The 21442-nt window shown below is 40.9% G+C and overlaps 3 protein-coding genes across 5 annotated transcripts in view; 2 read left to right on the forward strand and 1 right to left on the reverse strand.

The window, feature by feature from the left end:
• LOC134205385 (glutathione S-transferase 1-1) overlaps positions 1–1863 on the forward strand; it is a 197134-nt gene extending 195271 nt beyond the window's left edge. Inside the window, exons 1-3 of one of the 2 annotated variants that reach the window (XM_062680610.1) lie at positions 472–619; positions 928–1080; positions 1139–1863. In XM_062680610.1, the coding sequence (XP_062536594.1) occupies positions 946–1080; positions 1139–1699 (696 nt within the window). In that variant the 5' untranslated portion in view covers positions 472–619; positions 928–945 and the 3' untranslated portion in view covers positions 1700–1863. Of the gene's footprint in view, positions 1–471; positions 620–927; positions 1081–1138 lie in introns of those variants that run through there. The other variant, XM_062680611.1, reaches the window with a different exon arrangement.
• A 5742-nt stretch (positions 1864–7605) lies between these two features.
• LOC134205383 (transmembrane protein 199) lies at positions 7606–8829 on the reverse strand. The gene is made up of 3 exons (XM_062680607.1): positions 8719–8829; positions 8060–8662; positions 7606–7999 (listed from the first exon to the last, which is right to left on the reverse strand). The coding sequence occupies exons 2-3, from the start codon at positions 8658–8660 to the stop codon at positions 7674–7676; spliced, it is 927 nt and encodes a 308-aa protein (XP_062536591.1). The 5' UTR covers positions 8661–8662; positions 8719–8829; the 3' UTR covers positions 7606–7673.
• Positions 8830–17117: 8288 nt separating this feature from the next.
• On the forward strand, positions 17118–18695 carry LOC134205386 (transmembrane emp24 domain-containing protein 7). Of its 2 annotated transcripts, XM_062680613.1 has the most exons (5): positions 17118–17220; positions 17288–17557; positions 17747–17857; positions 17942–18161; positions 18222–18695. In XM_062680613.1, exons 2-5 carry the CDS (start codon positions 17372–17374, stop codon positions 18377–18379), a joined length of 675 nt encoding a protein of 224 aa, XP_062536597.1. In that variant the 5' UTR covers positions 17118–17220; positions 17288–17371; the 3' UTR covers positions 18380–18695. The 2 variants fall into 2 exon arrangements, with proteins under 2 accessions (XP_062536597.1, XP_062536596.1); XM_062680612.1 differs by having other exon boundaries at positions 17136–17557.
• Positions 18696–21442: the final 2747 nt, after the last annotated feature.

A 21442-nucleotide genomic window follows, 5' to 3' on the forward strand; every position in this document is an offset into this window, starting at 1 on the left:
TAGTGACCAAGTCACTAAAAAGTGACTTGCTACCAGCCCTGCATTTAGCTCCCCTATCATTGCCGGAAAAGATGTTCCGGACAGCGACGACAGCGACAAACTTTATCTTGTAACTAAAACATCTTTTGGCACCTCGAATCAATTAATGCCATTTGGCATCAACGATTCGATGTCTGTGTCTGGAACAAACTTGGGACAAGTCACAACTAAACATTTTATTGCCTACTTTCAGGCTTTCCTCTTGAGTCCAGACACAGAATCAACAAATAAAATAGACACAATATAGCACAAACGATGCAGACCTAGATCGAATATTTATAACTATTCGAACAAAATAAAACCAACCGTAACAGAGGTTGAGAAAGGTTGAGAACCGTTGCTGTTTAGCAATGCTTCAGAGTATAGGTTCTGTGCCAGAGAATGGAACATAATGCAAAACAGCGTGGATGGAAGCATAGAGAGAATGCCGGCTTCACGCGGCTGTGTATTGGTTGATTGCTTTACTTAGTCGCATGATGCAGAGGCTGAGATAAGTTACTGTATAGTACATCTCACCTATAAGCACAGTCTGTATTTAATCAGTATCTCTTTGAAGCTCGAGCAATATTCACGTAAAAAGGTAAGTCGGAGTTTTACAATTTAATTTATACATAAACCGGTTTCAATCATTGGAATTCGAAAGGGAATCGGAAGTGGGCGAGTTGATGCATTTTTGCATATGTTCAAATACGTGGCTAGATTCTTATTAATTTACGATGCTAATGGGATCCAAAGAAGATAGTATTTCATTTTCACAAGATTATGTGCAAAAAAAGCCATACAATCTTAGACTGATTTTGTTGCGCATATTTATGTCGACCCTGAATGGTATAACTGAATTCTGACGAGTATGACTAATTTGCCAACAACTTTTTATCGTCGTTTCAGCATTTTTTTTTATTCAAGATGAAAATATATGCCGTATCGGATGGACCACCGTCGTTAGCGGTCCGAATGGCACTCAAAGCCTTGGACATTGCTCATGAACATATTCCCGTAGACTTTGGCAAAGGGGAACACATGACGGAGGATTACGCTAAGGTCTGTCAAAATTGCTGCAAATTCGCTGGCTAAATTAATTCCTTTCGATCATTTACAGATGAATCCGCAGAAGGAGATCCCAGTTCTCGATGACAATGGATTCTACTTAAGCGAGAGCAATGCCATTCTGCAATATCTGTGTGACAAATATGCCCCGAACAGCCCCCTTTATCCGAAGGATCCGAAGGAACGAGCGGTGGTCAATCAGCGCCTGTGCTTCAATCTATCGTTTTTGTATCCGCAGATATCGGCCTATGTGATGGCGCCGATTTTCTTCGACTACCAGCGCACTCCGTTGGGATTGAAAAAGTTGCACATTGCCCTGGGTGCGTTCGAGACCTACTTGAGTCGTACGGGAACCAAGTTTGCGGCGGGAGATCATCTCACGATTGCGGACTTCCCGCTGGTCACGTCGGTGATGTGTCTGGAAGGAATCGACTTTAACACCGATAAGTACCCACTGGTGCAGGCTTGGTATGAGAACTTCAAACAGCAATATCCTGAACTGTGGGCCATTTCCGCGGAGGGAATGGCTGAAATTGCCGAATTCGAGAAAAATCCCCCAGACCTCACCGGAATGGACCATCCAATACATCCTATCAAGAAAGTTGCAAAATGATGCACCACTCGCGAGTGTGAGTTCGCACAATAAATGAACAGTGCCTTGATTCTGTAACGTACTTTGAGTGAAATCACTCTAACTACAAATACTTCATAATTGGTTGTATTCTTGGAATGTACGATTGAATATCATGTTATGCAATAAATGTTTAACTCAGCCTATTTTTTAGTAACTTTATATCATACGTACCGTATTTAACGGAACAGTCCTGTTTTATGACCTAATAGTAATGTCCCGTCGTAATCTAAAAAAAATCCTGAGCTTGTCCCGTGTTTTCATTGATACTTCTAAAGAGCTAATTATATTCAAAATTTTATGCAGAAAGCTAAAATCAAATAAAATTTGCAGCTCTCTGCTGGCTCATCTCTCAACAAAGAAAGTGGACGAAACCCATTAAAAAAGTTTTAGATGTTATGTTATTAGTGTTGCTTTCAAAAGAATGCTATCTACGTTGTGCATTGATTTCCGACTTTTCTTAACATTTTCAACAGTTTATGAGAGATTTTTTCATACAGTTTCATTTACATTTTTCCATGATTTTTTTTCTGCTTATTCCGGAGGCATTAAAATTTGGATTGAGAGGAATTAGTAACTTGGTAGGCAAGTATTTCCTGAAAATCAGGTCATGCTTCAACGTCAATAAAATGAAGCGCAGGGGCAGACATTCTTATTTTCAGATTAAGTTCATTTTCGATGATTCTTTTTGAATCTTCCGAAGCACGTTATTTTTTTTCAAATCTGCTTTAGCACATATTTTTAAATCGTTTGATTCTTATCAAAACATGAGGGATCATTCAAAGCCTTTCTACATAGTTCTGAATATTTCGAAATCTTCCACTGTAAAAAAAACGACGGCATGAAAACATAATTTATAAATCAACTAAACAAAATATAGTATAAGGCAGATTCAAACCGAGGGAAACTTTGGTCGGATTAAAGGCTAGATTTAAGGTCCTCACGTACTTTAAGGCTAGTTTATACATCAGGAGCTTTTCGGCAAATTTCGTTTGTGGACGGAATTTATGAGGTTCCATTATGAAAAATTAGAAATTCGGCCCAATGTAAAATACGATCCGGCGAAAACTCCGAGAGTCCGAGCAGTAAACCAGACTATAAATTGGCCAGGAGTCCCGCTTTTTTTGGAGCACATGGGAATAAAGTTGGGGCCCTCCTTAGCCGTACGGTAAGACGCGCGGCTACAAAGCAAGACCATGCTGAGGGTGGCTGGGTTCGATTCCCGGTGCCGGTCTAGACAAATTTCGGATTGGAAATTCTCTCGTCTTCCCTGGGCATAAAAGTATCATCGTGTTAGCCTCATGATATACGAATGCAAAAATGGTAACCAGGCTTAGAAACCTTGTAGTTAATAACTGTGGAAGTGCTTAATGAACACTAAGCTGCGAGGCGGCTCTGTCCCAGTGTGGGGATGTAATGTCAATAAGAAGAAGAAGAAGAAGAAGAAGAAGAAGAAGAAGAAGAAGGGAATAAAGTCAATGGGCAAGATTCCCAAGGTGTGAGGCTACTCAATTTCGATCAAAAAGAATTGATTAGATTTGACATTTATTCTAAAGAGCCAATCATATTCATGGAAATAATTAAAATTACATTTTATAATCGTTCTTTCCAGTGACGGGAAATGTCATTTCGATGTCATGGGAGTAATTTGCTAATAATTTTTTCCACACATTATTTACAATTATGTTTATTATATATACATGTAGCCCTCAAAAGACCCTAGAACTTTTTCTAATAGGTAATTTCTCTAAATCTGATATGAGAGCCGAATTAGTGTCAAATGACATTCCGTGACATTTTTTTAATTTCGCTCTCATGGCTTAGCCTTCGTATTTAGAACAATGATCTGTTCGACAAAGTTCTAGGATCTTTTAAACATTGAATGTTTAAAAAAAATTTCGAATTGTTAATAACTTCTGAAAAAAGTTATTAGTTAATTAGTGTTTGCAATCCCACGACATTTTTTTGACATTTCCCGTCACTGGTTCTTTCCTTATTGTGATTCTTGTTATTTTTATCCGCATATTCTCCCCACTTATAGCCATGAAGATGCGTTTTTGTGGTTTTGTCCACGTCCTTTTAAAGAGGAAAATATTTGTAGGGTAGTCAGACAACGAACGAACGAACGAACGAACGAACGAACGAACGAACGAACGAACGAACGAACGAACGAACGAACGAACGAACGAACGAACGAACGAACGAACGAACGAACGAACGAACGAACGAACGAACGAACGAACGAACGAACGAACGAACGAACGAACGAACGAACGAACGAACGAACGAACGAACGAACGAACGAACGAACGAACGAACGAACGAACGAACGAATGAACGAACGAACGAACGAACGAACGAACGAACGAACGAACGAACGAACGAACGAACGAACGAACGAACGAACGAACGAACGAATGAACGAATGAATGAATGAATGAATGAACGAATGAATGAATGAATGAATGAATGAATGAATGAATGAATGAATGAATGAATGAATGAATGAATGAATGAATGAATGAATGAATGAATGAATGAATGAATGAATGAAGGAATGAATGAATGAATGAATGAATGAATGAATGAATGAATGAATGAATGAATGAACGAATGAATGAATGAATGAATGAATGAATGAATGAATGAATGAATGAATGAATGAATGAATGAATGAATGAATGAATGAATGAATGAATGAATGAATGAATGAATGAATGAATGAATGAATGAATGAATGAATGAATGAATGAATGAACGAATGAATGAACGAATGAATGAATGAATGAATGAATGAATGAATGAATGAATGAATGAATGAATGAATGAATGAATGAATGAATGAATGAATGAATGAATGAATGAATGAATGAATGAATGAATGAATGAATGAATGAATGAATGAATGAATGAATGAACGAACGAATGAATGAATGAATGAATGAATGAATGAATGAATGAATGAACGAATGAATGAATGAATGAATGAATGAACGAATGAATGAATGAATGAATGAATGAACGAATGAATGGATGAATGAATGAATGAATGAATGAATGAATGAATGAATGAATGAATGAATGAATGAACGAATGAATGAATGAATGAATGAATGAACGAATGAATGAATGAATGAATGAATGAATGAATGAATGAATGAATGAATGAATGAATGAATGAATGAATGAATGAATGAATGAATGAATGAACGAATGAATAAATGAATGAATGAATGAATGAATGAATGAATGAATGAACGAATGAATGAATGAATGAATGAATGAATGAATGAATGAATGAATGAATGAACGAATGAATGAATGAATGAATGAATGAATGAACGAATGAATGAACGAACGAATGAACGAATGAATGAACGAACGAATGAACGAACGAACGAATGAACGAACGAACGAATGAATGAATGAACGAATGAATGAACGAACGAATGAACGAATGAATGAACGAACGAATGAACGAACGAACGAACGAACGAACGAATGAACGAACGAACGAACGAACGAACGAACGAACGAACGAACGAACGAACGAACGAACGAACGAACGAACGAACGAACGAACGAACGAACGAACGAACGAACGAACGAACGAACGAACGAACGAACGAACGAACGAACGAACGAACGAACGAACGAACGCGTAAACCAAGAGTTCCGTTAAGACTGATTTACAGTTTGGAAAACGCCCGGGATTTGCGTTTCCCGTGACAGGAGAAGAAGTTTACACGAAAAAACAATTTCCCGAAGTGTAAACACAATCGCGGGAAAAGTGTACGAAAAATCCCATCTCTACACAATTCGGTTTCAATTTATTCCGCTTGGGAAATGCGTAATCACCGACGGAAATTTATTATGGATAGAACCTAGTGAAAGTGAAAAGTGAGAAAGTGAGAAGTGAAAAATTAGTTGTGAGAAGTAAAGAAGTGAATAGTGAAAAGTGAGCAGTGAAAAATAAGAAGTTTAATCGGGAAGTAATAAATAGTGAGTAGTGAGACGGCCACCTCTCTTTCACCCATTCATCTTTATCGCATCATTATTACACGCTCGATCTGACTCATTTTTACTCTATCGCTATAACTCACTCACTCACTCACTAATCCTCACTCACTCACTCTCACTTATTCACTCTCTCTCACTCACTCACTCAATCTCAGATACACAATCATTCTAGCTCACTCGCTCAATCTCACTCACTCACACTCACTAACTCAGAAGAGGAGCGTGTTGAACGACGGGTGGCGTTCGTGGCTGCTAGAGCCGCTCTGAAGACTGAGATTAGATCAAGCAAAAAAGCCTGCTTCGAGGGTCTGTATCAAAATGGCAAAGCGAATCCATGGGGTGACGCCTATAGGGTCATAATGGCCAAGACACGTGGGGCGATGGCCCCTACAGAACAGTCTCCAGAGATGCTGGAGAGGATCATCGCGGGGCTCTTCCCACGTCACGACCCAAGTCCCTGGCCTCCCTTTGTGGAGCTGCCAGGGGCCAGGGTGGCCGACGAGGGAAGAGTAACTGTGGCGGAACTTGCGGGGATTGCACAGTCCCTTAGTGTAGGTAAGGCGCCATTACCGAACCTGGCCATCAAAGCGGCCATTGCTGAGGCTCCCGAGATGTTCAGATCTGTCATGCAGAGATGCCTGGACGAGGGAGTCTTCCCTGAAGCATGGAAAAGGCAGAGCTTGGTCCTATTGCCAAAGGCGGGAAAACCACCGGGGGATCCGTCGACATATAGACCAATATGCCTGCTTGATACGGCGGGGAAGGTGCTCGAGAAGATCATCCATCCATCGATCGAAGAGGTGGAGTTGACTGCAGCTCACTCGATCGCAATTGGGGAGGAGTGGATGAGTTCCAGGAAGTTAAAACTGGCTCACCACAAGACTGAGGTGGTTGAGCAACAAGCGGTGATAAGGGCAGGCAACTGCACGGTCACCTCTGAACGCTCCATCAAACTCTTGGGGGTAATGATCGACGATAAGCTCACCTTTGGTAGCCACGTCAATTACGCCTGCAAGCGTGCCTCCACAGCTATAGCAGCATTGTCCCGGATGATGTCCAATAGCTCTGCGGTTTATGTCAGCAAGCGCAAGCTTCTGGCTAGCGTTGCTCTGTCCATACTGAGGTATTGGCACTTGAGGCACGGGCCTGCGTATTAACTGCTACAGAACGAAGTTAGAAAGTACGTATAGGCTCATGTGCCTAAGAGTTGCGAGCGCGTACCGTACCGTGTCGCACGATGCACTTTGCGTCATCACCGGTATGATGCCTATTGACATCGTTATGGGTGAAGACATAGAGTGCTTCGAAATGCGCGGAACGAGAGGCATCCGTAGGACTGTCAGGTTGGCCTCAATGGTCAAATGGCAGCGTGCGTGGGACAGTTCCACTAAGGGTAGATGGACACATAGGTTGATACCGGAGATAGGTACGTGGGTCAAGATGCGCCATGGGGAAATCACTTTCCACCTGACCCAGGTCCTTACAGGCCATGGTTGCTTTAGACAGTACCTACACCGGTTCGGACACTCAGCCTCGCATTCGTATATCATGAGGCCAACACGATGATACTTTTATGCCCATGGTAGCCTAGAAAATTTCCAACCCAAAAAAGTCCGGACCGGGAATCGTACCCAGTCTCCTTCAGCACCGCACGGCTAAGGAAGCCCCAAAATGATCGTTTAGATATGATGGTTTAAAAAGCGAACTGTTCTGATGGTCAGCTCCGATCGAGGAGCCGTAAGAATCCATTTTTAAGATAGCATACAATGCGTATAGGTACCATTGCGTTTAGATCGCAATAAACGTCTGCATTTTTTTGTATGTTGGGAGTGTTGGATACATTTTACACAGCAAAAGTAAAAAAAAAATCATTTTTCTTATCATATTTTAAAACAAAAAGAACAACGGATGATTGAAACGCAATTATTTACCTCTCCTAATCTTGATGGAGCTTACCCTTGGCTTTCGCGGCAGTCTTGGAAGTTATTCGGATCGACTCAACCACCTTACGTTTGCCCAGCTCAGCCGGTTCCGGTTGCTTAGTGATCGGTGGCTGTTCGTAGTCTTCGTTCAGCTTCTTCGCCAGGAAGTAAATCTCCGCCAGTGCAATGACCAACGCAATCATAATGCCAAGCAACAATCTGAAACCGAAATCCAGCTGGCCAACAATCAGCTCGATGCCGATGAACCCAAAGGCAAATCCGGCCGCTACGGAGAAAATGAACTGCGCCACGGCAATCAGCTGCCGGTTTATTTGTTTCACTGAAAAGGTGGTAGAATCATTTAAGCAAAGTAGTTCGCTGATCCCGAAAGCTTTCTTACTCTGATAGGCGATGGTATCCTGCGGCATCAGTGTCCGAACGTTGTCCACATTCCTAGTCATAGCTTCATACTCTTTGGCTTCCTGTTGCTTGCGAAGCTTCTGGCAGCGGGCCTCCAACTCCGGATTCCGTTCCTGAATCTCATTCTCCGGCAGCAACAATTCGCAATCCTGCATCAACTCATGCAAGTATGGCACATCCGGATCGTCTTTGCGTAACCGATTGAGGGCCTGGTGCACCCATTTAAGGTCATTCAACGATAGGGTCAGAGTATTGGACTGATTTGCAGCTGATTTAAGAATGTCCGGCGGGGGACTTTCCGATTTATCCTCAATGCTTAGTGTTTCATCGTCAACATCATCTTTCGTCTGGTTTGCCGTGTTCTGCTCCTTCAAAAATTTTTGCTCTTTATCCGTGAATTCGACGGCCTTCCCGGAAGTGTCAACATTGTTTGTGCTACAGGCCGATAGATTGTTTTTGCATATATTCCGGATGGTATCCGGTAAAAGCGAATCACGGGAAAACCGACTGACGACGAACTTGCGAAATGCGGGTGATGGGATTATTTTTATTGACGGGTCTTTGATGGGAAGTTTGGACATTTCTAAAATGATTTAATCGTACTGAAAGATTAGTAAGCACAATGTATAGCTTAATTACCTGTTAAATAACTCGCAACTTTTCTTTATAAAAATAAATTAGAATAAAATTCAAAATTACTGCCTTTTTTCTGATTTGTTTTGTGTATCATGTGATACGTCAAAATTTTTTATGGCATGAGAAGAAGTGCTGCCAAGTTGGTAGTTTTGCTAGTTTTGCAAATCATTTTGTACACTGACCCCACAATCATGGGTCACACACTAATATGGGTCATTTCCATTTCTCGAGCAACATATGATTAGGGCCGAAAAACCAACAAAGCTGAACCGAGAAAAATGAGGTTCAAATTTTCTATGACTAATTTAATTCATTTATTAAAGTAGAAACTCATTTCATTGCCAAAACCATGTCAATACTATACGTAAATGGTTATATTATAACAGCAGATCAAGATTAATTGGAAAACCATTCGAAATCTACAAAATTTCAGCTAAAACAAAAGTCTCGCCGTTTACTCGCATCACCGGCAACACGTCTGGTTTTTAAGCCGTTTGCTCAAAACTACTAACACCATCGGATTTGTTTAGATTTGTTAGCCAGAGCAGTTCTGCTATGCGATATATCGAAAACCTAGTAAGAATATACATTTTAAAATAACTTGAAGCTAGTTTTTCTAAATAAACAATATAAAGTGAACGGCCTAAAAACCAAAGCAAACATTCCACATGGTAGTTAAGGGCGCCAACAAAGGACTTAAAAACTACAACGGTGCAAATGGTTCACTCAAAATAGCAATTAATTTGTTTCTTAAGAGATATCAAGTACGGAGTTTTAACTGGCATGAAGAATAATTTACAAAGCAATCGTTCATGCCAGAAAATCAAAAATCATGGTTGTGGTTTATAAGCCGTAATCATATGTTACGCGAGATTTGATCAACATGCAAAATTGAGTGACTTACAAAGTGACCCATATATGTGGGATCAGTGTACACTGAACCAAAAATCTGTTTGAATTGTGATTGTGCCCTCAGGAAAATCGACAAATTCTTTATGGCAAAAATCCATGTATTGCAGTTTGTGTTAAGTTCGCCAAATGCACGAAGTTGCAGCAAACATGCAGAAGATCTTGCATACAGTGTTGCTGGCTATTTTATCTTTTAAGAAGATACCCTAATGAAAAATTCCAAAACAATTACAATAGAAATTATTGTAACATTACGCTGAAATTAATAGTAATTACGGTAAACTCTATTGTGGCTCACAATAGAATAACATTGAAGAATATTGTTTTCCACCATAACGGCTATTGTAAATGGCAGTTTTACAATAGAAAATAGGGGTTGTTATGTATCTTTACAATAAAAAAATCGATTTTTTCTCGAACAAATTTTTGCCATTACAATTGAATTTATTGTGATTCTATTGTCAACTTTTTACTGGCAATTGAATCTATTGTACGTCTATTGAAACAACAATATGGCACTTTAATTGGTATGATATAAAAACAATAGAATTTAATGTTCATAAATAAAATGTATTGTGATTTTATGATATTTTATTGCAACTCTATTGTATTTTTTATCCGGGTAATGTTATAATCGAAGTCGTAATGATTTGTCATTCTATTTAAGCAAAATATAATGAGCTCTTATCAGGAACTAATAACCTGTTATTAGTTCCTGCTCTCGCGGCGGTCTTACTCTCGCAGGCTCGACTGCGAAGGTAGACGTCAAGATAGCCGCCGGGTTAAAAGATAGGGAGAATTTTCCCTCTCAAAACAAAACCACGTGCTTTTCGCCAAATGGCAGCAGTGTTCGATTGTATCAGTGAGAGGCAACCGGAGTCACTGAGTACATGGCGAGTGTTTATCATGACAAGTGGATTGTACGACATTTCGCGGTAAAACATTCCGCGGTTAACCTTTTCGCGGTGTACCAGTTCGCGGTCTACCACTTCGCGTTCAGTATCATATCGCGGTATAACATTTCGCGGTTTATATTATTTGGCGGTTTACCATTCCGCGGTTAGTACTATTCCGCGGTGAAACTTTTCGCGGTCAATACCAATTTGCAGGTTTAATTTTACTAATGTTACAAGTAGTTCAATAATGTGTTCTTTAGCTTTGTAACGCCTCAAAATTCACCTAATTATTATGTAAAGCGAATAATCATTGAGTTTACATTCTCCTTTTTCTTCTTCTTATTGGCATTATATCCCCACACTGGGACAGAGCCGCCTCGCAACTTGGTGTTCATTCAGCACTTCCACAGTTATTATCTGCGAGGTTTCTAAGCCAAGTTACCATTTTTGCATTCGTATATCATGAGGCTGACATGATGATAGATACTTTTATGCCCAGGGAAGTCGAGACAATTTCAAATCCGAAAATTGCCTTGACCGGCACCGGAAATCGAACCCAGCCAGTTTACATTAAACTTATATAAATTCAAAGGCCCAACAAAAACAATGTTTTGAAGCAAAACATATTTGCAAATATAACTACCGGCACCGCAACGGGGGTGACAATGGGTCTGGGGGTGAGAAGACTTTCACCGGCAGTCTGGAGGTCGAAGAGCAAAATCGTCCAAAAAGGTCTCTTATATTTTAGTCTTCTTGTCCTCAATCCAATCTAAAAGCATTCTAAGTGGTTGAAATAGTAACCCATTCTCAACCCCATTTGACCCATTGTCACCCCTACGATGGTATGTAAATAATGCGAAACAACACACTTCGCCTTATACCGGGCAAATGCAAACATTTGAAGAAAGCAAAACAACACACTTTGCCTTATACCGGGCAAATGCAAATATTTAAAGAAGGCATAACATCACAATTTGCCTTATACCGGGCAAATGCGAACATTTAAAGAAGACGAAACAACACATTTTGTCTTATACCGGACAAATGCGAACATTTGAAGAAGACAGCACATGATATTTCACCTAATGTCGGCTAACATTTAAGGAAGATACATTTTGCCTTATGAATAATTTTCAGTTTTTTCATCTTCCAAGTTCTACCAGAATACCATAGCCTTTTAAGGTATTAAGACAGCGACTTTTATCATATGATATAATGTATCTTGGTGACAAAGCTCACACATCTAATTATCATATTCACAATAATGTATATGTCTTTTGGAAATAACATAAAATAATGCGTAAAAGAAAAGAGAAAAATACTTGAAAGGGAAACGCAATGAAAGAAACGGCAATATAAAGAAGAGAAAATTAAGAGTTGGTAGAAAAGAATGGCAAACTCTTAAAAATACAAAAAAAAGTTAATAAGATAAGGTAAGTTTGAATACCGCAAAACGGATCACCGCGAAATTGTAAACCGCGAAATAATATATACCGCGAAACGGAATACCGCCAAATTGTATAAACCGCGAAACAGATTACCGCCAAATGATACAGACCGCGAAATGGTACACCGCGAAATGGTTTACCGCGGAATGTTTTATCGCGAAATGTCGGACAACCGACAAGTGCATACGGTGGGTAAGATTTTTATTGACTCTGTCGTGTTTAGTGACTGTTGCGATTACCTGAGCAGCAGCCAGCAGGAAGCCGCAGTATTCTATATTTTCTTGAGATGCATAATACCTTGATTGATCCATTGCGAGTGCTCTCAGAAATCATTCGCTCGCACGAGTGATTTGCTTGCAACGTCTGACGGAGCCTTGTCATCAACACGTTGAAGACGAAGTACATGATAGGAAGCGGTTCAAGAGAAGACAATGTGAGCCACCTCGAGTTTGCATCGGTGGTGACGAAATCGAGGTGGTAGAAGAATTTGCGAACCACGAGTTGCATGAGCTGCTGGGAGAACCATCCATCGTTCACACCGCGAAAATCGGATGACTGCGGTGGACCGGGCACGTAGCCAGAATGTCGGACACGGCAACCCGGTGAAAAAGGGTTCTCGACAACGATCTGACGGGCATAAGAAGACGAGGTACGCAGCGGGCAAGGTGGATCGATCCACCTGATCGATCTTGATCGATCGATCTCCATCTGATGACTTGCGGACCCTCCGTAGACTGCGTGGTTGGCGACTTTTACACAGAGAAACAGACGTCTCACTTAGAACAATATGCAATCAAAATCATCGTCACGGAAGCATTACCGACCAGTGCTAAATGCAGTGTGTGTGGCCAAACGGCAACCAGATGGCGGTAGTGTGCAAACGTCAAACACAAGCAAATCCGATGGAAGCGCCATCGGTGGCCGATTGACCACCTACAAAAATTTGAATTCACCGTTAAAAAGGTGAACGATGGAACAAGTGTTGAGTGAGACGTCTGTTTCTCTGTGACTTTTATATACCGCACCTGGGAGCTGCGGATAGAGTCAAAACGAGTGTCAACGAATCTCCAAAGTAAGCTGTCAAAAAGTATCCATCGCATCGAGAGAGGTTTTGTGCATTTTGAGCACAGCCGAGAGAGTACACGTATAAATCAACTCATACTAAATATAGCTCATTTTGAACAAATTTCAATTTTCTGGCGTCATTTTAAATATATCGACGGATTCAATGCAAGTGGAGGGTATGAATTAATTTAACATTCGACACGTTAATTAATACGATGCAGTAAATTAACGAAATCTATTTAATGAATTTTATAAAGATAAACACAATGATATTTCGATGTGAGAAAATCGTAATGTGTATGTTGAACACCGAGAGGAAATTTTCGAGTTTCAAGCAAATTATCTTGAAAATTGGATTCGATCGAGTCCGCAGCTCCCAGTACCGCACAGGCCACTTCGGTCTTAGTCTGAATAAATAAAATAATAATCATATGAATTTTACTGGGTTTTCAGATAGGTATTATTTAAATTTCTAGTACTATTTTCATTAAATATTAGCATTATTGATGAAAAAATGAAAATACGTTTTAGTTATTTATTTATTTATATCAAATAAATAAATAAATAAATCTATCAAACCGATTAGAAATCGACATGGATATCAGGCTGACTTGACAAATATCGATAGCTTAAGTAATTATAGCTATGACCGAACCGAACTCAGATTCAAATGCAACAATCCGTTGAAAAATAGTACAATATTCAGTTGGTCCTCCATTCGCCTTCCAAGGGAATCCACCAATAGCGGAGTCCTTATTATAAATATTGTAGGGAGTAAAATCAGGCGATTATTCGACGTTAAATATTGTGGATTTACTTAACGAAAAGATTCGAAGGTCAGTTCAATTTCCCGTTTCGATCGTCGATATGGTATAATTAAATCCACCAATAGCGAGTCCTTATTATAAATATTGTAGGGAGCAAAAAATATTGTGGATTTACTTGACCAATGGATTCGAAGGTCGGTTCACTTGCCTCGTCAGCAAGGTTTGCCAAACTCAATAAATGTTTGGTAGATTACCTTGTTTTTTTGCTCCTTGTCTATCAAAACAGATGTCAAAACATCGGAAAAAGAAAGAGAAGTCCGAGGGAAACAGCAAAAATCACATGGCAGACTTGTCAGTTTTGACAGATTTTACTATGAAAACGGGTGTGAAGGTGAAAACGGCGATTTCAACGACCGTTCAAGGAGCGACTATTTCGAACGGTCGGGTCCAATAGGGAAATCCACGTATAATATAAAAAAACTTACATTCGCTTTTCCTTCATGATGTAAATTTGTGATGTTAACACTTTACAACCCATTCTCTTGATTTCGCCGCCACTCAAATTTTCTATACACTGCCAAAAATATCTATATAAGATATATGTGTCGCCGTTATAGATTTTTGCAATAGCTCCACCCTAATATAATCGATATAGAACCACACATAAATTCTAGAGTGCTTTGAGAATAGGTCGTATGTGCAAAAGAGAGCCTCTCTTCGGTTCCATTCTCTTTCGATTATTGCAAAACTATGCACAAATTTACGTTGGATTTTTTGGCAGATATCTAAAGACAATAGCTTTGTCTAGCGTGCTAAAGTGAAAATGTTGCAGAAAATGCTAAACTTGCCGATCTATTAGCGAAAGAGAGCGTGAACAAAGAGAGTCTCTCTTTTGTACATACGACCTATTCTCAAAGCAATCTAGAATTAAATAATTGCTAATTCGAGACCACACATAAAGTTTATTTGGATATATATTTTATAAGTAGTTCGCGTGGAGAATGGTTATGTGTGCGCTGATATACATCATAAGTTAAATCTATGGATTTTTGCCAATAAATATGTGTGGATTTTTAGTAGTGTACATATGGTCTCCTATGATATTCACCCAAAATTTACGTAACATCTACCTGAATATCAGGTAGAGTTCACCTGCATATGAATCGGTGCCAGCGAAAGTGGTACATAAACCATGTTTGTCAATTTTGAGTTTTTTACACCAACGGCTTCTATTTGCAAAGATCTAGCAAGGGAATAACAAAAAAAGTGATTTTTGGGAACAAAATCTGGAGATATGCACATTTTATTTTCTGGTATATATCACAATGGCCATTTCGTTGCCAGAAAAAGTGGTACATGTACAGTTCCACCCACTAAAATGAGCTTATTTAAAAGAAAATTCAGCAATATGACTGTTTTCACAACAGATTTTAATCCTATTTTGAATTTCAAGATAATTTACTGCCGTTTATAATGATTTTCAAAATGTACATGTACCACTTTTACTGTCAACGCTTTTCGGTTTCTGTTTCCTTTTGTTCCCATTAATAGTGGTACATGTGCAATCTGTTCTAATATATTTGAAATTTGTCATAAAATTCGCTTATTTTTCACTACTGTCTTTAGGCACATCAGTTGTTCCCGATAGGGAAACCAAGTTTTCCCGAAGCAGCTGATTAGTTTTCAGCAATGCTGAACTGTAATTTATTATTCATCTTTAAATAAACAACAATAGTTCACTTATCTAGTTTACTTACAAATAAACTGGTTTCCTTCCTGAATACCTATGCTCCTCGATTCCTTTTGGTTTTGGGTGTTGAAGTACGGTTCAACTACCCTACCTTTGGCCAGCGGTTCGTCGTCAAACTGCTACTCAAACATAGTTTGCATTTATTGATCCTTATCCTAGCACTTTTCGAGAACTACTTACAATCTACAATACTGGTTCAGCGGATCAACCTAATTTGTCGCCAGAATCCGAATTTATTAATCCGAATAATAAATTGTAGCTTCACCGTGTCTGCAGGTAAGAATTTTCAATATTGTTTACATGTATTATTAATCATTTTCTTTTTCTTTTCAGGTTTTACTCACTGGAAGTGGTATCGCAACTGACCGAACTTTTCCCTGCTGATTTTAATTACTTATTTCAAGCTTTTATGTCACAAAAAACAGTATATTTTAATTGCTTTCAATAATCACAAACTAATTTTGCATTCGAAAACGATGGCGAACTTTTGTTTTTATTTTGTCTTCTCTATACCTCCTACCGTTTCTTCTACTACCAATATATTTTTCTCTCTCCTATTTTTACCACCACTGCTACGCGCGAGCTGTCATGCTGGTTGTTATGCTGCAACCAGGGCTGTTAATGCGGCGTCGTAACATCAGTCATAACATGTTGGTACAGTTTAGTTGCAAAAAGTTGCAAATATGACTTTATTATTCGATGTTTTTGGAAAATGCGTCTCCTGAAAAATTTACTCAATGTAACATGTACCACTTTCGCTGGCACCGGTTCATATCTACAATATCTACGAATGACATCTGAAAGGTATCGGATTAATGTTTTTTATTGTTTACCTGAATAATCCGGTAAAATTTACGTGCATGATAGGTTCAGTGTACGTAGTCCTGCGTCAGTTCCCAGATGTAAATAGACATCTGCTTTATCGGCTATCCGTTTATAGCAAACAAAATCACACCTTTTTCCTGTGCACTGTGCACGGACAGATAAATCAACCCAAACTTTGAGTTCAATATACGCACTATTGAGAATATCGCAGAAAAAATTTACCCAAATTTGGGTAGTTTTCCCTTTCTTTCCCATGATTGCTATCAAAACTAGAGCAAGATGCAAACACCTCACCGAGGTTGCTCAGCCCAATAATCCAAATTTGAGTAAATTCAATATTCTCTATTTTGGGTTGATCAAGGTCCGCTTTAGATAAATTAAACTCAGCTTTGGGTAAATTGTTTACATGGGATTAAAGGCAAACTACCTAGTGCCAGAAAAGTCATTTTACTCAAATTTGGGTTATTGGCCCAAACTATAGATAGTAGAATCTATAGATGAGCGAAAGCAAGGCTGAGTCGATTTTTTTGACCGTGCACGCGCGCATATGACGTCACAGCCCTTAACATTTCCATTGAAATCGTGACGTCATGCTCGTTTGGAGACACGTTTGACAGTTCGTTTGGAGACAGAGGATTTATCTTCGCTCATCTATATATTCCACTATCTATAGCCCAAACCACGGTTTTGAGTGCAAACAACGCACTTTTGGGTAGTTTTGGTTTTCAGTGTGTGTTACGCCCATGGATTCACAAACGTCAAACGCGTGTCGCGTATCAGTAAAAGAAGAAGACACATCGAAGTTCGGGAGAAAAAAACGATATGCAATATTTTTGACGAAATTGGTAAAAATTATTGTTCGATAGTAGTTTAAATTCGAGGAAGTTTTCCATACCTTTTGTCCACAACTAGTGGAATATCAGCGTTCAGTGCGGAATCGTCAACTGATGGGATTCTGAATTTAAATCGTGGCAGAAAAATCGATTGCCGGAAGGAATGAAGATGAGCAGCAGCAGCACCAAACGTCAAAATCTGTTGGCCAGCGGAATCTTCCTGTTGGCTTTCCTGGGCCATCGGAGCACGGTGGACAGCGTGGAACTTACTTTCGAGCTTCCGGACAATGCCCGCGAGTGCTTCTTCGAGGAAATCAAGAAAAACCAAACGGCGACGCTGGAATTTCAGGTCAGTTTTTGCTGCTCAAATTTTGTTTCCCCTGCTTGTGGGGAAGGGAGGGGTACGTCGAGGAGGATTACGTGTCATAATTGAGCTCTGTATCGCATCGAAAGTAGATTAGAATGCAATGAAAAGTACATCGGGTTCTGTCGCCTTTTCGCGAATTATGGCAATTATGAATTAATTTATGTCTTGCAGGTCGTCACGGGAGGACAATACGATGTAGATGTGCAGCTGGTCAGCCCAACTCAGGAAATTCTCTACAAACAAGTAAAAACACAGTTTGATTCCCATCAGTTCACTGCTCAGGTATATCATTATGATCATTAGCTAATTGCTATTTTATTCTTAATTCACCATTCAATAATATTCTTAATTTCTAATTTTCAACAGGCTTCTGGCGTTTACGCCGCTTGCTTCAGCAATGAGTTCTCTACGTTTTCCCACAAACTTATCTACATGGATTTCCAAGTGGGCGACGAACAGCCCCTCCCGGGAATCGATGAGCACTCGACCGTGCTAACGCAGCTGGAGTCGTCATCGCAGGAAATTCACAAAAGCCTGAACGCTATTCTGGACTTCCAGACCCATCATCGTTTGCGAGAAGCCCAAGGTAAGTCAATTTGCCCCAAATCCATTGCAAGGAGCTGACCGTCAACTTTCGGAATTCAAGGTCGGAAACGAGCGGAAGATCTGAACGAACGTGTCCTCTGGTGGTCGCTGACAGAGACCGTTGCCATTTTGGTGATAGCCGTCGGGCAGGTCATCGTGCTGAGAAATTTCTTCTCGGAGAAGAAACCCAGCCAGATGAGCTATTCGCAGTTCAAGTGAGCTTTGGCTGCCAAGTTTTAAGTTACTGTTAGTTTTACGGCTAATCTGCAGGTAGACTGTTGCTCGGTTCACGTGTTGTAGGTATTTTCACATTTTGTTCCATCAATTGACTGTTCCGTCTGCTCACACGCCATCGACACTAAAATTTGTTGCATTGCGCGGTGTTTTCCTGTTTTTCCAAATGTGTGTGTATGTAAATTAGGTAATGCAAACTGTACATGGAATATTACTTAATGTCATCGTAAGTTAATTCGACCAACCCTTAGTTGGTAAGGGAATAAAGGAATACAAAATAGAATCGTGATCACCAAAATAATTATAAGACTTGGAGATTTTTCAACTAGATAGAACCAAAAGAAATGGCAAATAAATAAATCATAAACATGCATGATTTGCTGTAAAAATGCCTAAAGGCATATTACTTTGAAAGATTGTTTTTTAGTAGAGACTAATTTGTTCACTATTGACAAATCTCTTATTTTTTTTTTGAAAATTGTAAAGAGACTTGCAGCCCTAGGCTGCGTCATATTTTTTGTGTTTCTATTTTTATCATTATTTTGGTTTACAATGATATGGAAATGCTAATATCATCTTCCAAACTTGGACGTACATGTTCATGATAGAATTAGAGGCGAAAGTATAGAATTGATAGTTCCGTTAGGATACGGCAGGCATGAAGAATGTTTTTATAGAAGTCGATTTGAAAGCGAGCGGAGGGCAATATTTGTGATGGCACATATCACACGACCTTCCTTCTGCCAAGCTCCCGTATGAAGGGGGAGGGAAGAATATCAGTGTGGAAGCTGATATATCTCCACTGGCCAGTGTAGGTCAACAAATTGTCAAGTATACGGTTGCAGAAAAGGCGCAGAAGGAGACGAAACTGGCGGAGCGGAAACTTCTGGAAGCACGTTGCAAGTCGTTGCTGGTGGAGAAGATCGCTGATTCGCAGCTGGAGTACGTCAAGGGTAAGTCCACTCCGAAGGCGATCTGGGCAACGTTGCAGAATGTGTTCGCGAAGAAGGGAATTTCCGATCAGTTTTACCTACTGAAGCAACTGGCCGTGATGAAGTACAGCGAAGCGGAACCGATGGAAGAACATCTGCTGCGGTTTGAGCGGATCATCCGGGAGCTTGCCTCAGCGTGATGCACGAATGGCTGGTGGTGTTCAATTTACTGCAAACCATGCCGAAATCGTTTCAACAGCTGGTGACGGTTCTTGAAACCCTACCGGCAGAACAGTGCACACTCGACTTCGTGAAGGCCAGGCTGCTGAGCGAGAACGTGGAGCGTCGGAACAATTGCGACATGGAGAGCACGTTGGGTGGTGATTCGGCGTTCTTCGGCGAACGGTCCAACATCAAGTGTTTTTCCTGCGGAAAAGTGGGCCACAAGAAGTCAAACTGCCCCATGAAGAAGGACACGGACCAACGAAAATCGTCCGGTAAGCCGAAAAAAAGGAAAGGGCCAACGTTGCTGGTTCCGAAGTGGCATTCGTGACGGAGTCGGATGGTGATGTGAAGCGTGAAGGTAAGAGTTTGAGCCAGTTCCGATGGATTCTCGATTCGGGCGCAACCGAGCATATGGTGCAGACAGCGGATTGCCTTCGAACGTGGTAAAGCTGGACCAACCGGTCCCAATCGTGGTCGCATCCGGAAAGGTTGTGTATGGTCGTCACCTGGAACCGTCAAGATGGTGTCGATGGTTTGAGGACGGCGAATCAACAGCGTGGTGAACGACGTACTATACGTGCCGGAACTGCAGTACAATCTGTTTTCCGTTCGGCGCATCGGCAAGCTTGGGATGCGTGTGACGTTTGGAAACGATGCAGTGGAAATCAAGCGTGGCAGCAAGGTGGTTGCCACTGGTAAGTTGTCCGGCAAGTTGTACGTGCTGAACGCAATCGTGAAGCGTGGACCGGTCGACGAAGCGCTGGTCACCCTTTCGACAAACGAGTACGAGCTGTGGCATCGAAGATTCGGCCACATAGGGAAGAGTGGTCTGAAGACTTTGGTGCGCGACGAAATGGTCAACGGCATGGCACTGAAGAAGGAAGCGTTCCGGGAGAACGAAATGTGTGAACCTTGCGTGCTCGGAAAGCATGTGAGACAGCCCTTTGGAGATGTTTCGGTTCCGAGATCCAACAAACCGTTGGAGCTGGTGCACAGCAACGTGTGCGGTTACCTAACACCGACAGCCTGGAATGGAAAAGGGTATTTTGTTACATTCACGGACGACTTTACTCATTTTAGCGCCGTATACATCCTTGCGGCGAAAGATGAGGCCCTGGATGCTTTCAAGCAGTACGCTAAAATGGCCGAGGGTCATTTCGACCGAAAAATTCGTCGCCTCTGGTGCGACAACGGCGGAGAATATGTCAGCAAGGAGTTCCAGCAGTACTGCAGAGACCGTGGAATGCTGGTGGACTACACCGTTCCATACACGCCCCAGCAGAACGGCGTGAGCGAGCGCCTAAATAGGACAATCCTGGACAAAGCGAGAGCGATGGTGGAAGATTCCGGCCTGCCAAAGAAGCTTTGGTGCGAGGCGATTCAAGCGGCGGTGTACATCGTCAATCGGAGTCCGACGGTGGCGTTGAACAAGAAGACGCCAGACGTGTCCAAACTCCGCATCTGGGGAAGCAAGGCCTACAGTTTCGTTCCCAAGGAGAAGCGATCCAAGCTGGATGCTCGTAGCCAGGTATGTTACTTCGTGGGCTACGGGTAAACAGTAACTACGGGCGGTGGTCCCGGATAAGCCAGTAGCTGAAATCGAACCGGACGATGATGAGGCGGTTGATCTACCGATCGACAACCAGGACGACGACGAAAATGATGGATTCGTATCGCTGGAAGATGAAGATGATGAAGAAGAAGAGGTTAGTTCAAGAAGAAGCGCACGTGTACGTGAAATGTACGGGAAACAAAGCAGAAGGCAACGGCAATTATTGATCAGAGGCGGACACTCGCGGAAAGGCAATATTACTTGATTAGTTTTAGGTAGTTTCGGAGCTTGCTAGAGAGACGTTTTACTAGCTTGATGTCTGGATAACGAAAGAGACCG

The sequence above is a fragment of the Armigeres subalbatus genome, chromosome 1 (assembly GCF_024139115.2).
Source record: "Armigeres subalbatus isolate Guangzhou_Male chromosome 1, GZ_Asu_2, whole genome shotgun sequence".
NCBI lineage: Eukaryota > Metazoa > Arthropoda > Insecta > Diptera > Culicidae > Armigeres > Armigeres subalbatus.